The sequence below is a fragment of the Ascaphus truei genome, chromosome 4 (assembly GCF_040206685.1).
Source record: "Ascaphus truei isolate aAscTru1 chromosome 4, aAscTru1.hap1, whole genome shotgun sequence".
NCBI classification, from domain to species: Eukaryota; Metazoa; Chordata; class Amphibia; order Anura; family Ascaphidae; genus Ascaphus; species Ascaphus truei.
The window spans coordinates 342,426,432-342,448,334 of NC_134486.1; the positions used below are offsets into that span (position 1 = coordinate 342,426,432).

At 45.2% G+C, this 21,903-nt stretch overlaps 1 protein-coding gene across 1 annotated transcript in view; it reads right to left on the reverse strand.

Annotated features, from left to right (window-relative positions):
• The window catches only part of LRRC1 (leucine rich repeat containing 1), a 170,474-nt gene extending 149,306 nt beyond the window's left edge, over positions 1-21,168 (reverse strand). Inside the window, exon 1 of the mRNA XM_075598172.1 lies at positions 20,137-21,168. Coding sequence (XP_075454287.1) covers positions 20,137-20,295 — 159 coding nt within the window. The 5' untranslated portion in view covers positions 20,296-21,168. The remainder of the gene's footprint in view (positions 1-20,136) is intronic.
• Between the last annotated feature and the right edge of the window lie 735 nt (positions 21,169-21,903).

Consider the following 21,903-nt stretch of genomic DNA (forward strand, 5'->3'; position numbering starts at 1 on the left):
GCTGTGAGGTTCATCAGCTTTCTGCTCCTGGTTCCTCCTTGTTCGGCTATATACTTGACAACTGACCTGTTGTTTGATTCTATTTTTATACAGCCACCTCTTGTATGGTTTTGGAAAGCTTCTAAGGCCCTTTGTACTGCTTTTAATTCCAGCAGATTTGATGGAAGATGCTTTTCCTGGATTGTCCAGGTTCCTTGCACCAATGTTTCTCCCATCTGGCACCCCGACCTGTGTTGCTCGCATCTGTTGTAATTCTTACCCAGTGCACTGGTTGTAGTGTTTGTCCTTTTTACAGGTTTCGGGTATCTTCTCACCACTTTAATTCCTGTTTTGTGTGTGGGTGAAACAAGATTCTTGGTCTCATATGTATTGCTGCCCATTTTCTGACGCTTAATGTTGAAGCGAATTTCCCTAGGAGCTTCATGCATTCTTCTGCTGAAGTCCTGGTAGCTTTCCTGAGCTTCTTTGTTGCATGGCTATGTCTTGCCTGTTTGCGTCTGGTAGTCTCACTTCTGCTTTTGCTGTATCAAATTCTACCCCCAGAAATCTTAACAGCTGAGTGGGCATGAGATGGCTCTTGTTTCTGTTTATTAACCAACCGTGGTGTTCCAGGTAGGTTATTACCATCTTCTGGTCTTGCTGGAGTTTCTCCAGACTCCTTGATTTTACCCGGATGTCGTCCAGGTATGGGTATATTTCTACCCCTCTTTCTTTCATTTCTGCCACTAGAGGGGCTAGAACCTTTGTAAACGTCCTTGGGGAAGTCGCCAGACCAAATGGCAGTGCTGTGTACTGATAATGATCTTGATTTACTGTAAACCTTAGGCATCTTTGGTGTCCCTTTGCTATGGGCACATGTAGATAAGCATCTTTTAAGTCTATTGCCACCATCCAGTCTCCTGGTTGTACCTCTTGAATAATCAGGTTCAACGACACCATCTTGAATTTTCTTATTTTCAAGAATAAATTCACACTTCTTAGGTCTAGGATTGCTCTGTACTCCCCTGTAAGTTTCTTTACTGGAAAAATTCTGGAATAAATTCCAATTCCTCTTCCTGAGGTACCTTCTTTATTACTTCTGCTTGTAATAATTTCTTTAAAACCGAATTCATCTGCCTTCTTTTTTCCTTGGACTGTATCCATGTTATTAAGAACATATTTCTTCTTGGCATCTCTCTGAATTCTATACTGTACCCCTGACGAATGGTCTGTAATACCCAATTGTCCTGTATTGTTTGGGCCCATGTTGCAGAAAACTGCTTCAGTCGCCCTCCTACTGGCAACTGTCACGAAAAAGCCGGTCCTGGCCGCCCCTCCATGTTGTTTGTCTTGGAGATGACCTGCCAGGTCTATATGCCTTTGCTTCCTTATATTGGTTTCTATTAGCCTGTTGGAAACCGAATCTTCTGCTTTTCTTGAGGTAAAAGTGCTCTTACCTCCAGATGCTTTTGTTATTATTGCATCCAGTTTGTTACCGAAGAGGAACTCACCTCAATGGTAATCCACACAAGTTGTTCTTTGATGCTGTGTCAGCCATCCACTGTCTGAGCCATGAAGCCCTTCTTGCTGATACCGCCAGCACCATAGATTTTGCTGCTCATTTTACTTCGGACAGTGCTTTAAGAATAGCACTTCTTTCCACACCTTTGTATATTGCTTCTTCAATGTTGGCAATCCACACTCGCATAGCCCTTGCTGCTGACGTATTTGCTATGGCAGGTTTGGGGATGTTCCTGCGGTAACGTATGCTTTCTTCCATACATATCCATCTTCCTATCCATAGCGTCCTCCAATGACGCAAGTTCCTCTATTGGAATTGTGGTCTTTTCTACTATTCTGGAAATAGCAGTATCCACCTTTGGGCTGACATCCCAAAATTATACCTCCTCTTGTGGGAATGTATACATCTTCCCAAACCTTTTAGGCGTAAATACTCTGGCGTCCGGTTGCGCCAACGCCACCTGAATGAGGTCCTTAATTACTTGATGGATAGTAAAGACTCTACCTTTTTAAAGCAGCAGCAGCAGACTGCTCAGCTTGTCAACAGCAGGCCAGTACAGAAACTCTTGAAGCAGCCAGGACACTCTTTGTCTCGCCCCAAAAAGTTTATCTTTTTTTTTTTTTTTTGTGGGTTAACTCCTCAGTGTCTTCCAGTTCCAAAGCCTGTATCATGGCTTTGATGAGTGGATCCACCCTTTCTACATCAAATTCAGATTCCTCTTCCTGAATATCTTGATCTGATGAATCCATTTCACTCTCTGACACATGAAAACAATCAATTTCAGACCCATATGATGAAAAACTTTTCCCCTTATCCAGACTGGTCTGGGATCTAGATCTTCCTGCGCAGGGTTAACAGCTTACTGTACTGCCGCATCAACTCTCTGTTTAACAGCCTCCTTCATCAATAAGGAAAGTGCTCATTTGTTCATTGGTATCACCTGCAGGTGTCTTAAGACAATCTTCACATAATTACTTCCCTATTAGGGCTGGTTTCTCACAAGCTGAACACCATTTAGTTTTCTTAGCAACCTTTCATTTATGTTGCAGGGATTCCCCCGTCCCTTTTGAAGATCCTGCTTCTGGGAGGGTAACCACCGAACTAATTTATAAAAACAAAATAAATGCTAAACATACGCCCTAATGTATATAGACCATCTCTCTTTCCCATGTAGAACTAAAAACTAAGGACTCACCTAGTCTTGGGAACTGAAGTTTTGGTGTTTCTATTTTTGAATCCATTTCCAGCACTTGGCTTCTCCCTGCTGAGCGTGCCATGCTGCAGCTCTCACACACACATACACACAGTGTGTTCGTCGCTTCTGTGACGTCATCAAGTGCTCGTGCACGGCTCGCGTGTGTGCATGCATCTGCCGGCCGGATGTGACGCGCGCGCTCCTGAGCGGCCGCGTGTACTGTACCCTTTACCGCAGTGTTCCAGACACTAACGCGGTCAATATGAACCTTCCTCGTATAGCAGGGTTCCTGGGGTACTTTACCGCCGCGTCCCAGACGCTAGCGCGGTCAATTGAGCCTTTCCTCCGGCGCGCAGCTATGGCTGCTCCCCCCTCCGCGTGTAGCGGGCTCCTGGGTACTTTACCGCAGCGTACCGGACACTAATGCGGCGAGTCTGGGCCTCCACGGCTCCCAGCTGCAGCTGCTGTGCACCTTCGTTTGGTCCTGGGGCTTTGCACCTAAGCTTCCCCGCCCGCGGCTGCAGCTGCTCCCCCCCCCAATGGGTTCCAGGGGCTCCCCCGACTCGAAGGGGTCTCCGTCTTGCCACCCGTAGGGCGCGTCGATCGGAGCTTCAGGGCAGAGAGGCTGAGACCCTGGATATCTGCACTAGGTGCAGTAGGTGAGTCCTGTTAGAAAATAAAAAATCCTACTCCTAGCTGTGAGGACAGGAAAAAGACTAAGGTGCAGGTAGAGGGAGGGGCCTTATATGGCCTACCTGCAAAAGTCTACTTCCTGTCCTACCTAGAGTGAGAAGGGATTAACCCAATGGTGCCCACTGCCAGGGTGATCAGGAAAGTTATATTCATATTTTTTTCAACCCATAACCTTACAAGCAATGCATTTTGCACTGCTGACAGTCTGCAATCTATCGCACGCCATGCCAAGCAATCAGGGAGTTTGTATAGAGCACTAACAGGCACACACATTATTGCTCCGACAGTTACAGGAATTAAATGTTTAAAAAGGGGGTTGGGGGGGTTCTTTTGCTACACAATCAGTGGGTTGTTTTCATTAAAATCACCTTCAAGACATTCAGCACAAAGCTGATTATTTTTACACAGGTAATCATTTCCAAAATGAATCATTACTAATCACATAGTTTAACTGCTATGTAAAAAATTATAGTTGAACAGAACAACTGTGGGGAAATAACGTGCCCACGCTTTAAAATGAACATTCGGTTCTGCATAATGAAATGCACAACTATACATGGCCAGTACTTACAACTCCCTTTCCTTATAATTGCCACTGATTAAAAATCAGGCCCAGAACAGACCATTCCAAATCTAGACTGTAATCTTGTTGCTAGTGTAGCCCTTGTACCCCCCCCCCCTTCCCCCTAAGTGAGATTGGGGTGGGTATGCTCTTTCAGCTACTACTTCAGGGTGTTGTGCTGTACCTGTTGGTAAATAGGAGGGCTGAGTGCTCCGCGATGGTGTGGGGAGAACCAGGACAGGGGTACAGGTTACCTTGATATTCCTTGGTGCAGCGCCTCCAGACAGTATGGATCCTCTGTGATGAGCAGGGGATGGCCCATAATGACAACTCTCCTTTTTCCAGCAGCAGACATTAAACGCACGCCTTTGTCTTTTCTGGGTTTTAGTGCACGCAGATCATTACAGAGCTCTTAGGCCTTGGTCTCGCTGCGGACCACCAGCCCCTTTCCTCTAGTGTGGAGGTCCCCGCTGGCTCCTTACTACTTGCCTGACTGCGTGCTGTGACGCGTCAGCTGGCCGATGCGGCAAGCTCCTAGTGATTTGCAGCTCTAACGCGTCACGTGGTGCGGCAGTCAGCCAATGAGGGAAGGAGGGGAGGGAAGGAGCTACGGATGGGAGGCGGCTTGGGAGGGGAGCAGGGAAGTAGCTGCGGGGGAAAAGTGTGTGAGTGTATGTGTGTGTGTGTATGTGTGTTGTGTGTGTGGTGTGGGTGGTGGACGGCACCACGATCTCAGACCTGGCAAAGTTTAACAAGCCCCCTCCCGCTCCCTACAGACCGCATATCGCGGTCAATTGCCTGTCAGCCCGCCGCCTGTCTGCAGTGCGGGCGCGCTGACTGAGGGAGCGGGGCCTTAGCCTTAGTTCTTTCACAGCTCCCTCACCGATAGTGCCCTGCTTCAGGCTTTAGGCCTAGAGCAGGCCTGGAGTACCCCTCCTCCATCTCCTTATGAGGTGGAGGGCTGATGGTGTTCCTCACTCCACAGAGGAGGGAGAATGAGACAGGGACCAGAATTTGGGAGAGTGCCCCTATTTATAACTTGAGGTGGGTGACTGTAACCCTGCCCCTTAAAGCTGCAGTTCAGTCTTTTATTTTTTATTTTTTATAAATTTATTTTTTTACTTCAATAGTTTCATGTGGGCAATCTCTAATTACCTAAAGAACTGTATAGCTGCCAGTCAATTTGTTCTCCATGTATTGATAGGTCGAAATTTGGTGACATAATTAGTGAAGGGATCTGTTTATATTCTGCTTGTCTGTCAGTGGAAGCTCATGAATATTCATGAGCACTCCTGCACTGACATGTGCTAGAGGGAGGGCAGGGCTGACAAAGGGGTGTGCCAGAGCTTGTGACAGGACATGAAGGGGCAGTGCCTTAGCAAATGGCTGTTAAAATAGAATACAAGAAAATTGGTCTTTCAAAGTTGTTTTTTTAAAAACAGAAAATGCTAAACTTATTTTTTCTTACTACAGAACTGATTTATTAAAAAAAACACACATGCAGGATATTGACTGAACTGCAGCTTTAACAGAGCAGGTTGAATACCGATTGGTTATTGCACACTATAGATGAACCAAATCGGTATCCTTCCCTCAGGCTGACACTCTGGTAGTTGCTTAGGCCCGCCCTTGGATACTGATGATACAATCCAAGCCTGCAATAGCACAAAAGGCCTTGAAAGAAGGAATTAACCCCTCCTCTGCCTGCACCTAACAGGACTTACACTGGAAAGGTCCAGGCAGAGAAGTAGCGGCCGGGAGGCTATGCAATACTAGAATAAAAGGTCATGCTCTGAAGCAGCAGGGTGGTAGGCTCAGGAGAAATGTGCGGAAATACTTCTCCAAAGGAGGGGTGATGGATTAGGGAAATGGCCTCCAGAGGTGGTAGAGTGTCCTGGAACAGGATTATGTTTTCTCTCTGTCTTCAGGCAGCCAGCACTCCTCAGCCTAGCTGTTGCAACAATGTTGCTATCCCTTGTGGGTTTTCTAGGCTTATGTCAGTTGCCTTGGCAACCCCCCTGCCTTTTACCAGGATGGACTGCTCCCCCTCCCCTGCCAGGTGGTATTGTGCCAGTAATTTCCCCATCAGCCCAGACCAGCATGCTGTCTCTCAGGCTGCGGCCCCAGTACCTTCTACGGCATGCGCTGTGCGTTCAAGCACCGCCCCAGTCAGCGGTGCGCGACAGGTTTTCAGTAAAGGAAAAAAGTTATATATACTCCTGCGCACGGAATCAGTTAAAAAAGAACCGTAGTTCTTAGAGGTCAAGAGATTTCAAATGAGACCACACTCTAAATGTGTGCGATACAAATATATTTTTAATAATATCAAAAACCTAATAGTTCTGAAAATAAAATACAAAAATATGAAATATCCCAGCTGGGTGTAAACTAAACCAAATAGCATTTAATCTCATAAAACTTAAAATCTTAATCAAAAATGGCCCTAATAGGGGCCTGTTAAAACAAACACTTGTTACTTGCGAAATGATTGTGCATACATATGTTGTTTTTGCATATACATGGGTAACAGTCTTAAAGATCTTCTAATGTCCACCTTAGTATAACAGGTACATCCACTTAGAACTACTTGTTAGAAAATCCAAACATGATTGAGTTCTTTAGTGTATATCACAGTGTTGGTGGAAACACTTGGGAGTTTTCTGTTGATTTGGTTAGCATGAGTGATATGGGGAATGGCAACACTGTGTGCTTCTGGCGTCTGTGATATTTGGTGGCTGGGCAAGAGGAAAGAGATGTCAAATAAGCCACAGATCTCCTGAAGAGACTTCGTGCACCCTGTTTACAACCCTCACAGAATGAAGATGTATTGAGGTGTGTGTTTGGCAAGACTGGTGAGTAGCCTTTCACCTACACAGCTCTTAACACATTATTCCCTGTCTCTGCTGATAATGCAGATATGGACGCTTTACCTCTTCACTTTGCCGCTCCTATATTTAATATGTAATTGCTGCAGGGATCTTGAGGGGTACTGCGACTCACTTGCTGTCTCACTTCCCCCTCCACTGCTTGGCCGGAGCGTTATTGGACCACGGTCTTCTCCGTGGTGTCAGGGTGCATCTGCAGCTTCCGCGTCTTGCGTGTGATGCCTGCGTCTCACGTCTCCTGCCACAGCCGTTCATCCGGTGTTGGCGCCAACAAGATTTTTTTGAATATTCCTCCTCTCACTTCTATGCATGTAGCGCTTCTCCCACTGGTTGTAGATGCTTGAAAAATTAACCCTACGCGTTTCTCCCATCCAAGGGCTTCGTCAGGGGCGATATTTATCAGGTTTTCAGTAGAGACTGTGAAATTCATTTTACAGTGTGCGACGGAGGCGTGGCCACGCCCCCGCCAGCGGTTTAGCCAATGAGGGCGAACCTGCCCCGTGAGGTCATGGCTACGCACCTGCAAACCTCCCGCCCCGCCCCATCGCAAACTCTTCCTCTGTCCCAGGACCGCAGTGCAGCGCTGTGCACACATGCCGACCCCCCCCCCCCCCCCCGTCGGGCACGTGTGCTCCAGTGCTGACTGAGACAGCACTCTTAGGCTGCGCTTATAGTGACAGCAAAGCGATGTCGCATAAAAACAAATGCATTGCCGCCGTGTGAGCTTATAGTAAGCGCAGCGCGACAGCTTGGTCGCGATCGCTGGATGTCATCTCAATTTGATTTTTCCAGCAACCGTAGCCTGACGTCGCCGGCACTATAAGCGTAGCCAGCCTTAGTCATCTCTCCTATCCTGGTAAAGTTACCGATTTTCACCTATCCCTATATCTTGCATTTAGCCCACTCCCTCATATCTCCCCATCCCCTCCATTGTTCTCATGTTCTCATGTCCCAGTGTTCCCTCAGTACTTTTCCCCTCTTTTTATTTGTATGTTATGCCCCAAATACACACTTCAGCAAGTAAGAAGGTTCCCTTGCCTGATATATGGGATCAAGTTAACCTGCCTGCCCCTACTCATCCATTAGGGTGTGCTTGGGCCAGAAGATAGAGGCTTATACAGTAAGGTAATTAAAAAATGGTTGGGTTGACAAGACTATGATATTAAACAGGGCTGCTGAGGTGGGAAGAGATGTGGCCGTTATTGAGCGGGTGAGGGGTGATGTTACGTTGGTGGCCAGTAGAGTTGGGACAACAGGTAAGGACTAGGTAGAGCAGGGATGGAGAATTCCTGGGTGACAGGTCGCCTAAAATATACCCCCCCCCCCCCCTGGCGCCTGGGACATGGGCAATGATAACTGATTGTTATTGACAGGTCAGTCACCACCACACAGCGAGTAGCGGATGATGGGGAGTGGTGGAGGCACACAGGGCTGGGGATGGAGCTAGTGTGAGTGGGTGGGGGTGCAGAGGAGTGTGTGATAGAGACACAGAGCAGCCGATGGCCCTATAACAGGTATCATGTGGGCTACATATTGAGGAAGCATGATCAACTAGCACTGCTACCACACCCTATTAAAAAAGGTCCCTATAAACAAAATAAATAGTTTTTCTTCATTTTCAAAGAAATGTAAAAAAAAAACTGTTAAGATTAGCTGTAAGTGGTATTACATTTAAGGATCACAATTAGATAGTTAAGTTTCTTCAAAATGTTTTTGTGCACCAACACTGATAGCACTCTAAGCACCAACAGGTTAATTTATATTCAGTATTTTTCACTCATTGCAAACATAATTTATGGTTAATAAGTTGTTAAACTAGATTTTGAAAAGGAATACTGCAAACAATTTACAGAAGCAGAAATTTAAATTGCCTTTATTTTTATCTTTTAAAGCTGTAGTTCAAGCTCCCGTTTTTTTATTTTTTATTTACTTCAATAGTTTCATGTGGGCAATCTCTACTTACCTAAAGAACTGTATAGCTGCCGGTCAATTCGTTCTCCGTCTATTGATCGGCAAAGTTTGGCGACATCTTTAAAATATGGGGAATGTAAATGGTTGCTATAGGAACAAGCATGCTTGTTAAAATACAATACAAGAAAATTGGTCTTTCAAATTAGTTTTTTTTTTTAAACAGAAAAAGCTAAAAGTATTTTTTCTTACTACAGAACTGATTTATTAAAAAAAAAAAACACATGCAGGATATTGCTTGAACTGCAGCTTTAACACACACTTATTAACAAATCATTAGAGTAATACATATTAGACAGAATGGGTAGTCTTTGGGACGCTAAGGAAAACAAATACAAATGGATCCGACATCCTGGGAGTGGCCACCAGTGACCTCGTGTCTCCTATACTTTTACCAAATTTTTAGAAGCCATTAGAAACCGGAGAGAGAGAAAAAACTGGATTAGAAACGTTTGTATTTTATCTTGTACAAGGTTAGCCATAGTGATGTGGTTTTACTTTAATGGAGTTACACAAGCCAACAGAAAAAGTTTCCTTAACAACTTATGTCCCTGTAGGGGAAAGTTTAGAAGAAGAACTGCCTACTGCAGGTCTGTGTAACTAATGAGGAGTGTTCTGCAATACTATTTACCCAGCGGGAAGTGGATAGTCCTTGTGCCACCCAAGAAAGAAAAAGGACACAACGTGCACTTGGTTTACTTTATATAGATAAAAAAAAACAAAAAAAACAACTGTGTATATCAGACAGTGGGGAAAATGGAGCAAAACAAATGCTATATGTATTATTTATTTTATAGAGAGTTACCTATAGTCACGTATGGTGAAGATCAATACCTCATTTTTGTTTTGCAGGTCTGTTCTTGGCATCAATTTAACCCTCATTGCAACAGAATTTAAATCCCGGAGACAACATTTTTACCCCATTTGACGCCACACGGCCATATTGACAGTAGTTACATTCAGGGGAAGATGCCGGAAGGACTCCGAGGACGCCGGGAGATGGCGCCGCACCTCACCAGGTAAACCTGGAGCCCAGAAATACGTGGTCAAAACCCATATTCTCCAGGTCCAACCCGGAGTGGTGGCAACCCTGCATATACAGTGTCTCTGGAGTTATTATTGGCGCTGAATTGTAGGTGAAGAAGACTACAGGAAGATCTGCACTACTACAACAACAACAACAACAACTTTGCAACTGTTAGAACTTGACTTTCTAAATGCTCTGATCATTTGTAGTCTTCCTATCCTCCAATACAGGGGGCGCAAACTTTTTTCCCTGCGCCCCCCTGCCGGCGGTCCCCTGTCTTCCGCGCCCTCCCATACCACCATTGACCCGCCCTCCGGCGTCATGACGTCACGTTGCCATAGCAACGTGACGTCACATGACCTCGCGGCGTCATTTTGACGCCGCGTTGCCATGGCGACGCAAGAAGGAAGCCGCCGGAGTCACGGGTAAGTATGGTTTACAGAGGCCCTGCAGCTCCCCGGGCACTTAATTTAAGTGCCTTCGGGAAGCGCGCGGGGCCTCTGTAAACCCCGCGCCCCCCCACCGGCAGTCTCGCGCCCCCCCTGGGGGTCGCGCCCCACAGTTTGCGCACCGCTGCTCCAATACATGGTTTAGTGTCTCCTCCTGCATCTCACTATGCCCTCCCTATTGCTTTTTCTGTTTCCTGTTTCCACACTCCTTTGTAAATGCTTCTGTTCTCTCAAAACTTCCCCACTACCCTCCTATCCACATTTCTTCATCTATCCTTCCCTCCACCTGTGCCCATACACTGCACCGTTATTTATACACCTCGCTCTACACAACTTCTTTACCCCTCAATAAAAAGCACCCGCACATCTATTCACACACCATCTACTCATTCCTGTTGCTGGAGATCTCTTCTAATCCTGGACTCAGCCATATACACACTTGCTCTCGCCCATGCCTCCCCTTCCCCTGCTAATGGTGTTAAATCACATAGGTTAATACGGACTAAAATTAAATCTCGCCCCACAAACCAAGCATCCAAATAGCCTGCCCTCATGGCTATTGTCCCACACCCACAGTCACTCCTACCAACCATTGTGGCCAAGCACTGCCATCTACAGCAGCGGTGCGCAAACTCCCGCGCCGCCCCCTACCTGCTCCCCCCTCGGTCTCACCCCCCCCCCCATCGCGGCTAATGATGCGTCAAATGATACTGCGGGGTCATGTGACATCACACGTGACCCGCAGCGTCATTTGACGCATGGCCCTGCCTCGTTGCCATGGTGACGCGCCACACAGCCGGCTGAAACAAGGTAAGTGAATCACGCAATCACCCGGCATTAAATTAAATCCCTGGGGGGGGAAAGAACGCGGGGCCTCTGCAACCGCTCGCACCCCCCCAGAAGAATCCCCCGCCCTCCCCTCCTCCCCGTGCACCGCTGATCTACAGCACTTATTCCCTCACCTGCTGTCTCTAAAAATGTCCAACATTCCACTTAGATTGTAAGCTCTTCGGGGCAGGGATTTCCTTTCCCATTGTCTGGTTTTGCTGTGCTTATTACATTATTAGACTTCCCTGTACCGTATTCTTTGTGAAGCGCCGAGTACACTTTTGGCGCTATATAAAGATATACATACATAATGTATTTAGCAAATGCTGATTGGCATTTGCTAGTTTGTAAAAAGAACAAGAATATTCAACATGGCCTAAAAAACACAGAACACTGCCAGGTACACAAACTTTTTATAGGGCGACTGTCCTCAATTGTCTTTAACCCACAATGATACTCATCAGGAAAGCCATTCCCCCAGAACGGGATTCTCTGTTACTGTTCTCCATTGCCACTGAACAGTGAGCAGTCCCACGACCTCACAGGGCGTCCCTTCCTCAGACGTTGGACAGGAGAAAGGAAGTGGCTGATAAAATAAAAAAAGGGTGGCAGCCAATCTCGGCAAAATAATCAATATGGAACAATGGAATATAAAAATCTTCCTTTTTTTGGCACTGAAGATTTACAAAGTAGTAGTCCATGCCCAAACAACTCAATGAATATACTGCAATATTATTAAATACTCAGTATAGCTGTGCATTCTAGCATTTTAATTTTTTTTAATTAATAAAAATCACAACCCATGTAAGCTTAGAACCCAAACTCACCACACTACTGGGATTGTAACCTCATTTAATATAACAAAAGACCAAAAGCCTCGTTGCTATATCCAATACGACAAACTATATAGTTACATACGTATCTGTCTCTTCTCATAAGTACAGTAACACGGTTATTTAGTTAAATTCTTTAATCCTGTAACCACACCAAGGCATACCCCTTTTTTTTAACCTGTAAAAAAAAAATGGCATGTCTTGGTGTGGTTATAGGATTAAAACTACGTAGGCCAAATAATTGAACTAAATGACCCTTACTTATGAGAAGAGACAGATAAGTATTTAACTATATAATTTGTCATATTGGATGTAGCATTCAGGCGGCTTGTCATCTTGTTGAATAAAATAAGAGACCCAACATTGAAGAGCGATACCTGCATTATCTTTGTAGTAGTAAAGTCTACTTTGTGACCCAGTACCAACTCCCTGTAAGCTTGGCTTTATCACACATAAAAACATAGTTCAGACTTCTAGTAACCATAGTTACCCTGGTGTAAAACAGATTCATTGTAGGTTGTGATAATGTTTAGCAGACTAAAATAAGGCGGCATAGATAAAATTAACCTGTACAGGGCTTTCGAAAGCTCATTGGTTTCTCCTTCAAGAGAGTACGGTCAGCCAATGAGGTTTTGATAGCTGTGGACACTATAATTGAATCTATGAAGAACTGTAATGTTGGTCCCCTAAAAAGGTATCACATCCTATAACAAATCTAGTATAAAAATGAATACAAAGGCTGGGATTCACTCAACTGCATTCAAGTCAATGGCAGGTAACACAGAAACCATCTCCTATATACCCTTTATCAGGGCTCAGTAAATCTCCCCCTACATTTTTCAGGCACCTGTTGGTTTTCATGTATACCATTTTATGTAAAGTCCTAAAAAGGCAAGTGCAAAATTGAGAGTAAATGTGAATACTGCTTCCTACCAGTGACTGCAGCTTCAGATCTATCACATCGTTCTTTCATTCAAAGTGTAGAACTTTACAGAAAATGACTACAGGTGCGTAGGATCACGGATGTTTCAAATGAGTGATTTGTTCTCATTTGAAGACTGTTTCGCTAAATATGTGAAACCCCTAGGCATAGTAATTTTACTCTGATCATAAGCTAAACACAAGACTGATATTCTGAATATGCAGGTGTCATGAAATCAATGTTTAAATATCATTTGGCAGAACGCATAAACAAATATACATTTCACTTACTGCTTCCCAGAGACTTCCGTTATACTGTACATGCCCATGACTATTAAAACATAAAAAAGCACAGATATTGAACAGCAAAACACAGTGTGAATTTAATGTCCAAATATAGCACAACTAAAATGTATCACAAATCCATCCTCTATGTTATGTGCAATTTAATCAAAACATAAAAGATGTTTAGTTACACAAGTGTGTGACATTGGGAGTAAAGCAATCAACTTAAAAGGTCAGCCCATTCATTTGTATCAATGCATCACACAACATATCAGAGTGAGTTGGCTGCCATGCTTTTCATTAAGATCCAGAATGGTAAAGGACATTTAAAAAAAAAAAAAAAAAAAGTGTTTTTTCATTTAAATGTCCTCATTTTTTTTTGCCCAAGTGCTTAGTATAATAATTTGTCATCTACAAATGACTACCATGTACCATCCCTCCCCAATTATACATCACAGGACGATAGACAGAACATCTAACTTTATTTTACTCTCCTTAAGTCTGGAGCCATGGTGCCTTTACCCATGCGGAGGCATGTGCGGCCGTGACTTCACCCGCTTGAAGCGGGTGTGTTTTTGGCCATGGTACGGACGTCGTCCGTGGGCTTGAATAGGGGCGTGTAAGTGACATCACGGAGCTGGTTCGCCCTCATTGTGCGAACCGCTCACGTGACCAGCCTGTCGCGCCAAGAAATCAGTTTGAACTGATTTCTTGCGCAACTCGCCCCCTCCCGCACGCAGCATGGACGCGAACACTGCCTTAAGGCAGTCTGTTCGCTCAGCGTCCGCATGGTCTGCGGCACCATGGCCCCAGCCTAATGTGGTCAGGTTGCTACAATGGTGATATTGGCACAGATGGTTGTTAGGTCAAATGATGGGCTCTCACTTCATACTGTGTTGTTTACAGTAGTATGATGTGTACAATGCATCCAGGTCCTAGTGATATTTTTGTCATAAGAGTGTTGCCATTAGCTTTCAGACTAGAACCCCCTACTTCAGATACTAGTACATACACTAACTACATGGACACTGCTCGATTATACAACTGCCAGCTTATGCCGTCCACTGAGATCAAAGTTGTTGCCAAGTAATGGTGACCCAAGTTTTGATTTTTGTTTTTCTGTCCCGGGAAGGAAGGAAACAAGACGATAGGTGATATAGAAAGGTACATCTGCACTGCTCAATAATAAAGTGTACAGTTCCTTCCGTGGAACCGAAAGCAGAGCGTGCGAGTTCACAAGCATTCTTCTTTCCATGCAGTCTAACTCCATAGCAGTCATGGCATCATCTCACTTACAAGCAACAGAGACCTCAAAAACGTGCTGGGGCCATCACTATGAAAATGTGTCTCACACCACCTTAGAAAGAGCGAAGTAGCACTCTAAATAAATGCTAAAATACAATCTAAAGTACCGGTGTGCAAATTGAGGGGAGCGAGATTCACTGCGGGGGGGCGCGGGTTTACAGAGGCCCCAGCACGCATCTCGAAGGCACTTAAATGAATGCCGGGGGAGCTGCAGGGCCTCTGTAAACCTTACTTACCTTGATTCAGACGCTCCTGGTCACACGTCTCCAAGGAAATGTGGTGTCAAACGACGCCACGGGGTCATGTGACGTCACGTTGCCAGGACGTCTGAATCAAGGTAAGAGGCGGGGCGTGAGGAGAGGGGGAAAGCCTGCAGGGGGGTGCAGGGAAAAAAAGATTGCACCCCTTGTCCCAACCCATAGTCAGACCTGCTGCAGTCCACAATGTCGGAGTAAACAAAGATGGAAGGGCACTTCAGGCTTTTATTTAGGTAATAACCCCCGAAGAGCAGGACATTACTGGCCAATAATGCCCTGGCTGGAAGAGTTGAAGGCCCGAGGCGAAGACGAGGGACTTTAACCCAGCCAGGGCATTATTGGCCAGTAATGCCCTGTTCTGAGGGTATTATACTATTATAGGCTAAATGTAGGCTTTTTTCATAAATAAATATACCCTTTTGTTCAGTTATATAGATTTTTTTTATTAAAATAAAATGGTAAATACATTAAAGCACCTCTATATACGCTTATACTGCAGCTATCTATATCCACACACTGCCGCCCCCCTCTGTAACCACACACAGCAGCTCTACACACACAACCTGCTGCTACACAAACTCTGTAGCTACATCCAAACTCTGCTGCTACGCACACAACACAACAGCACCACACACACACTGCAGCTACAAACTCTGCAGACAGTCACTTACTTTGCAGCTACAAACACACTCTCCCTCCTCTCAGAGAGGGGGAGGAGTCACCGCCTGGCTACTACTTCCTGAAAAATCCCCTGCCCTGTCCCAGAGCTGTTCTGACAAAAGGAAAAGCGGATTGGCTAGAAATAACACACTTGGCAAGCTGCCAAAAATTCCGGGCATTACTGAATGAATAATGCCTGGAATTTTAACCAGAGAGCAGGGATTTCAATAATGCCCAGAATTTTACAGCTTTAGCCTATAATTATCTAAATAATTTAAAAGGCTGCTGTGACAGCCAAAATATCGCTCCTTCATGGCCGGAAAAATGCTTTATGCTTGGAAATCCAAAGTGCCCTTCCTTCATTGTTTACTCACACAATCTTACCATGCTGTACAGCAGTGGTGCTCAACTCCAGTCCCCAAGCCCCACCAACAGGTCAGGTTTTCAGGATAACGCAGCTTCAGCACAGCAGGCTCAGTCGAAGACTCAGGGTAAAGTGAACCTTGAAAATCAATCTCTCACACACCGCAATCGAAGACTGAGCTTCTGATTAAGGGCTGTTATATAGTGTGCGGCCGTGCGTGCGTGCCTATGGGCAGGCACGTGCACATGTTTGTGAGTATACTGTGTGCGTGTGTGTATGTGTGTATGTGTGTATGTGTGTATGTGTATGTGTGTATGTGTATGTGTGTGTGTGTGTGCGTATGTGCGTGTGTGTATGTATGTATTCAAATAAATAAATCCTGTAAGAATTTTTTTTAATAACGTTGAAAACACACACACACACGATTTCTTGCTTTTTTTTCTTCTTTCCCCCTGTCGGCCGGTTCCACTCTCCATGCCGTGCGCGCAGCGCCATTATAGAAAGGCTGACTAATGTCAGCCAACTATAAATGCCGCACGTGCGGCGTAGTGCGCTCCCGCACTATAGAACGGGCCTAAGCCACCCATGCTGAAGCAAGGATATCCTAAAAGCCTGACCTGTTAGAGCTGCACGCACCATGACCGCGGCCTAACAAAATGCAGGGGGGGGGGGAATCTATGGGGCCGGCCATAGTGCGGCAGATTTTTGAAAAGACAAACTATTTTGTTTGGGTTCAGCCACTGGGGGCGAACCAGCCTTGTGACGTCACAGCCACACCTCCCTGTCGCAAGCGATCTGAAGTCCACAGATCGCTCAGACGCGTGCGATGCCATGCGCCTGCACTATATCCGAGGCCTTAGGGGGGCTTGAGGACTGGAGTGGGGCATCCCTGCTCTACAGATAAAAAAAAAGGTGCAGGCAACAGAGAAAACTTCTATTTAAATGTCCCTTTTCTGGATGGCTAGCTTGGGCACCTGTTGCTGGTATCCCCATCAGCTCCACTGTAATATTCTTTACGGACAGAAAATCACAGCACTTTATGGCTCAAGATCAAAATAAAAGGCTTTACTTACATCACAGCATAAAAAAAAAAATACTAAACACGGGGAGAGGGAGTAGAGAAGGTAATGTTTTCAGGCTTGACAAAAAGGTCAAGTGGTTAAACAGCAGACAAGGTTTCAGGGTAACTTGATGCAAAAGGTGTAGTGTGTATCACTTTTAGCTTCCCATGTACATTAAATATGGCGGCACCAGCATTACATAGCTTAATGTACAGGTTGCTAATATATGTAAATAACAGATTACAGGCACTTTACAAAAACAAACTGGTATGTTTTGGTCAAGACCAAATATGTTGCCCTTAATAAGGGCCACGCTCGGTTGAGTCTGGTTATAGACTTCCAAAACTGTTCTGCAAAGAGCCTGCAGTCCCGCACCATCACAGCCTCATTTGCAGGCATGTCCCAACACTTTTTTGAATAACAAATATGCATAGATCAATCTAAGGAGTGTTCACCATCAAAAACATCCACAAATACCTGCCAACAGAAGACAAATATAGGGCAAAATTGTGTCCATAACAATTTACTACATACATACTTTACATAATTATCATTTCAACCCTCACAAAAGGGGTCTCCCTCAGAGGTTGCCCTGAGGAAGACTCAATTGTGCAGGTCAAAACATTGGTAGTTATGAAATGTACATACATAGTAAATTATGGACTTAATTTTGGTCTGCTAGTGCTCATGGGTCAGGGAAATCCTGTATCCCATTAGGTGATTCTAGCAGCCACTCCTCTAATGGGCATTTTATAGCTTTAAAAGCATGTCCTATTTTTATGTTTTCCATGTGAGCCTTTCCTCTGTTTCTGTGGCAGATATTTCTATCAGACAAACAAAAAGTAGATTTCAATCGGAAATAAACCACCACTTTCTCCATAAAGCATTCACCATTCGTATTTCATGTTAAACCTACAGATGAAGCCCACAAGGTCGAAACAGCTGTCTGTGAGTACGTTACTGGTAACACACTTTACCACAGGCCGTGCAATACGCCAGGCATATGCTTATAGGGGTCCATGTTAAAATGCGTAACAAGCAAAGAGACACTAGGAGTGCTCATTTGCATGTAATTACCCAGAATCCCTTGCTGAAGTAGAAGCATTGTATGCCAAGCGATAATGGGGAAAGGCAAGGTTGTGAACCTGTCTGAAACATGAGAATGCACGCATAAGTAGTATTTTTATTCTGTGTTTTACCTACCAAGTTCCAGGATGGCTCAACGGCGACAAGTCTAAGTGAAATAGGGGGTGGGGGGGAAGGAACGACAGTTTTGTTCTTAAAAATCCTTTTATTTTGTCTACAGCTAAAACCAATCTACTTGGGCATTGCTACAGACCTATTCAAACCAGGACTACCTAAAAGTAATCCGGGTCATTTGGACGCTTTATTTTAGCTGCCCATTACACATGCCTTTAAATATCTGATCCATCTATTTTGTATTCCCTAAATGTATTACATTTTGATAGTAAATATACTACACTTGCAATGAAACATTTTTCTGATATACCTAAATGCCTTCCACATATGTTGTCAAAAATACAATGAAACATAAGAGGCAGTGCAAAAAAAGAGAAGTTTTACATGGCAAGCTCAAGGTCACTGCAAGTGTTACTCATTAAACTCAAACTTTGCTCTGCCACTTGAACTTTGCAGTCTCACTAGCGCCATGTAACCAAACTTAATAGTAAGCAATAAAAAAAAAGTCAGCCAGAGGAGAAACCTACCAGGAAGAGCACACTGTGCCACCAAAATCATCAGCCCCAGAGATCAGAAAGAGGCCTGAAACCAAACCCCACTCCAGATCCACACAACTTCTTCAAGAAGTGGACAAGCCACAAAGTACCTGTGTCAAACTGGTGCTTGTTAATAGGATCAATTTCAACTTCCCACGGTCCAAGGGTTACTGTATAATGGCAACACATTTCCACTTCACAATGTCACATGGAGTCTTACCAAGACCTTTTCTTTACAAAACCTACCATTTTAAACTCAAATACTTTATAACGCATTTTATAAACAACTCCTGTTTCAATGAGATATTTACTGAGTGTAGTTATTAATTTAACAGACCTGTACCATGTTTCCTTTCCGCTCACTATTCATATGCTTAAGTTGTGGCCACAATTAAAATATTTGACATAATGTACATTTAGAACAAGTGGTTATAAAGCAAAGGCATGATACCCCCCATTTAATAAAACCTGGGCTTATTGCTAGACAGCATAACAGGGTCTAACAGTCAATGAAGGAGGCAAATGTAAACTTGCCTTCAATACCCCACCCTCCACATATAGGGGCCTATGCAGAGAGCAGCGCTATTTCGAAATTCGCCATTTTTTGGAGAAAATCGCGCAGAAAGCAGCAGAAAATGGCGAGTTCCGAAAAACGCGCCAATTTTTCTTTTCTATTTGTAAAACTCGCCTCGCGGCTGGCGAGAACCTCAATCTCGCCAGTTTTAAAAATATCCTAATGCAGAGAGGCGCGAACGGCATCTAGCGGCTGTTCGCGCCAATAAAATGGCGCGATTGTCTCCTTTTTGCCTCGCCAGAAAAAATTGGCAAGAAGCTGCCGCTCGCGGCCATTGCAAAGGGAAAAAAAAGGCGCAAATTTGTTTTTACACGTTTCTGAAGCGCGCATCTCGCCAATTTAAACTCGCCACACGCATCCATGTTAAACATAGCAGAATTCGCACTTTTCTGCATATGGAGAATAAAACTCTCCAAAAAAGCTACTTTTTAATAAATTCACCAATTTTAAAATTCGCTGCTCTCTGCATAGGCCCCATACTCTTTTGTATTAGAATGTAAATGTTACTGGAAGTTTAAGCTTTCATTAAAAAGTGCCTCCTTGCCAATTGTCTGCATGCAACAGATGACTGCTCTTTATGTGGAACTGTCTTATGTACTGTATTCTGCTGTGGTAGAAGTTATTAGTATTACTAAGTGATACATGTAATTGTATGTACAACATTTGTCACAAACACAGACCCTTCAATCACTCCTTGGATGATACACAGGTGTAAATGGATGTTGTCTATTGGATACACACTTCCCCTGTGCCCAATAATGTAACCATAACCAATACCTGTATGACAACTTTGTTTTCAACTAGCCGAACCCCAAAGTGTAACAAACATATTCAACTAATGAATGGAGGCATCCTGCATATCATTTCTAAGCAAAGAACTGTAAAAACATGCGCCAACTAGCATTGGAAAGGGGTCACTCAAAGCTTCCATTAAGGGGATCGCCATCTTTAAAACTCCCACTTCTTTTCGCACTTTTGGACCCAGGGTTAGTACTTGGAGACAGTGTGGGGCTGTGTCCCTCCCCTCCTCACCTTGGGCAGCTCTCGCAGTTGATTGGCGTCCAGCAGGAGCTCCTCCAGGCAGCGGCTGTACCGGTAGATCTCCTCCGGGACTGTGAGCAAGGAGCAGTGCCTCTTGTCCACAGACTCCACATGCCGGTTACACCGCCAGAGGGGGATGCAATGAAACATCCCCGGAGAGAGCCCGAGCAGCTCGCACCCCACAGTGGCTAGAACCCCCACCCCCACAGGTCAGATCACTTCCCAGGTGTCACCAACACCACCCTCTTTGAAGCCCCAATGGAGTTCAAACGCCCCCGTCTCTCCAGGTCACAATGAATGCTAAAAGTCCCCAATTCCAAGTCACGGACAAATCATAACTCCCCCTGTGTTCAGGTCACAATGGGCTTCAGAACTATCCCTGGGCTCAGAACTCCCCCCGTGTTCAGGTCACAATGGGCTTCAGAACTATCCCTGGGCTCAGAACTCCCCCCGTGTTCAGGTTACGATGGGCTCAGAACACCCCCTCTCTTTAGGTCACAGGGAATCACAGCCGCCCCTTTCTTCTGATCACAATGGAGGTCACAAATCGCTTCCGAACGTCACAAATCGCTTCCGAACGTCGCCAATCGCTTCCGAGCGCCCCCCTCGCCGATAACAATCACTTCAGAGCGGCACCCTCCTCACTCATCTCCAACTTGTGGCTGGGAGCACAGGACTTCCCAGCGTCACCTTTTCCTCCCCTGCGTCCTGCGGCTCTCAGACCCTGCGAGCTCACCTAGCAGCAGGACACAGCTCCCAGGAACAAGCATGGGAAACCCCCGGCCACACCACAGCCTGCCTCTCACCGGCACAGACACTCAGTAACCCCCTCCCTCCTAGTCCCGGCCGGTACTTCACTTAGAGGTGATTCGTCAGTTAGACTCGCTCCTGAGAGTCCGTGGCTACCGCCTGATCACTGGAGCACTGGGAGTTAATATCGCACACCCCGCCCCTTGTGTGGACATGTACACATGTATCGATGTGTTTGTGGTCTCCTGTGCCCTTCGCCTCCTCCCCCCCCCCTTCTGTTATCACTTCATTTAATTCCCTCTCATTCTTTCCCTCCCTCATTCTTTGGTGACGTCACTGGGCTCTCCTCTCCCTCCCAAATTTGTGCTCTCTCCTCCCTCCCAGGCTTTGGTATCAGCGCCCCAGGCTGTAACACCCCCAGTGCCTCTCTCGCTGGGCTGTGCAGAGCAGGGAGGAGGAGGAGGCGGCGGCTGTAAAGGAGGAGAGGTTATAATCACTGCCACATATTCTGAGTCACACAGAGACAAGGCACAGGCCTTCTTCTGACAAGCTCTAGAGAGCTCAAATCCTATTTGGTTTACAGTGACCAGAGAACTTGGCTAGGATACATTGTACAATGGATTATCATGGGAGAGTGACTCGGACACCCACTGAATAAAATGAGAAAAGGCAGATGAGTGTCCAATAATACATTCCCCACAAAGTGCCTTTTAATGCGCAATCTCACATCAACGCCCCCAAAGACCTGATACATAAAGCTTGGCCCCCTGCAGACGCACTTACCAGGACGCCCTCCTACTGTCTCTGTATGTTCTTAATACCTACCAATTAATTAAAGACGGGTGCCCAATGCTACATCCAATTGACAAAACATATATGGTAATAAGTGTAAACTTTATACTTATTACCATATATGTTTTGTCAATTGGATCCTCTCCTAAATTTAATTTTTTTGTCTGAAGCACTTATTCCCATGTTCTGTTATTTGTTATTTGTATGATTGTCACG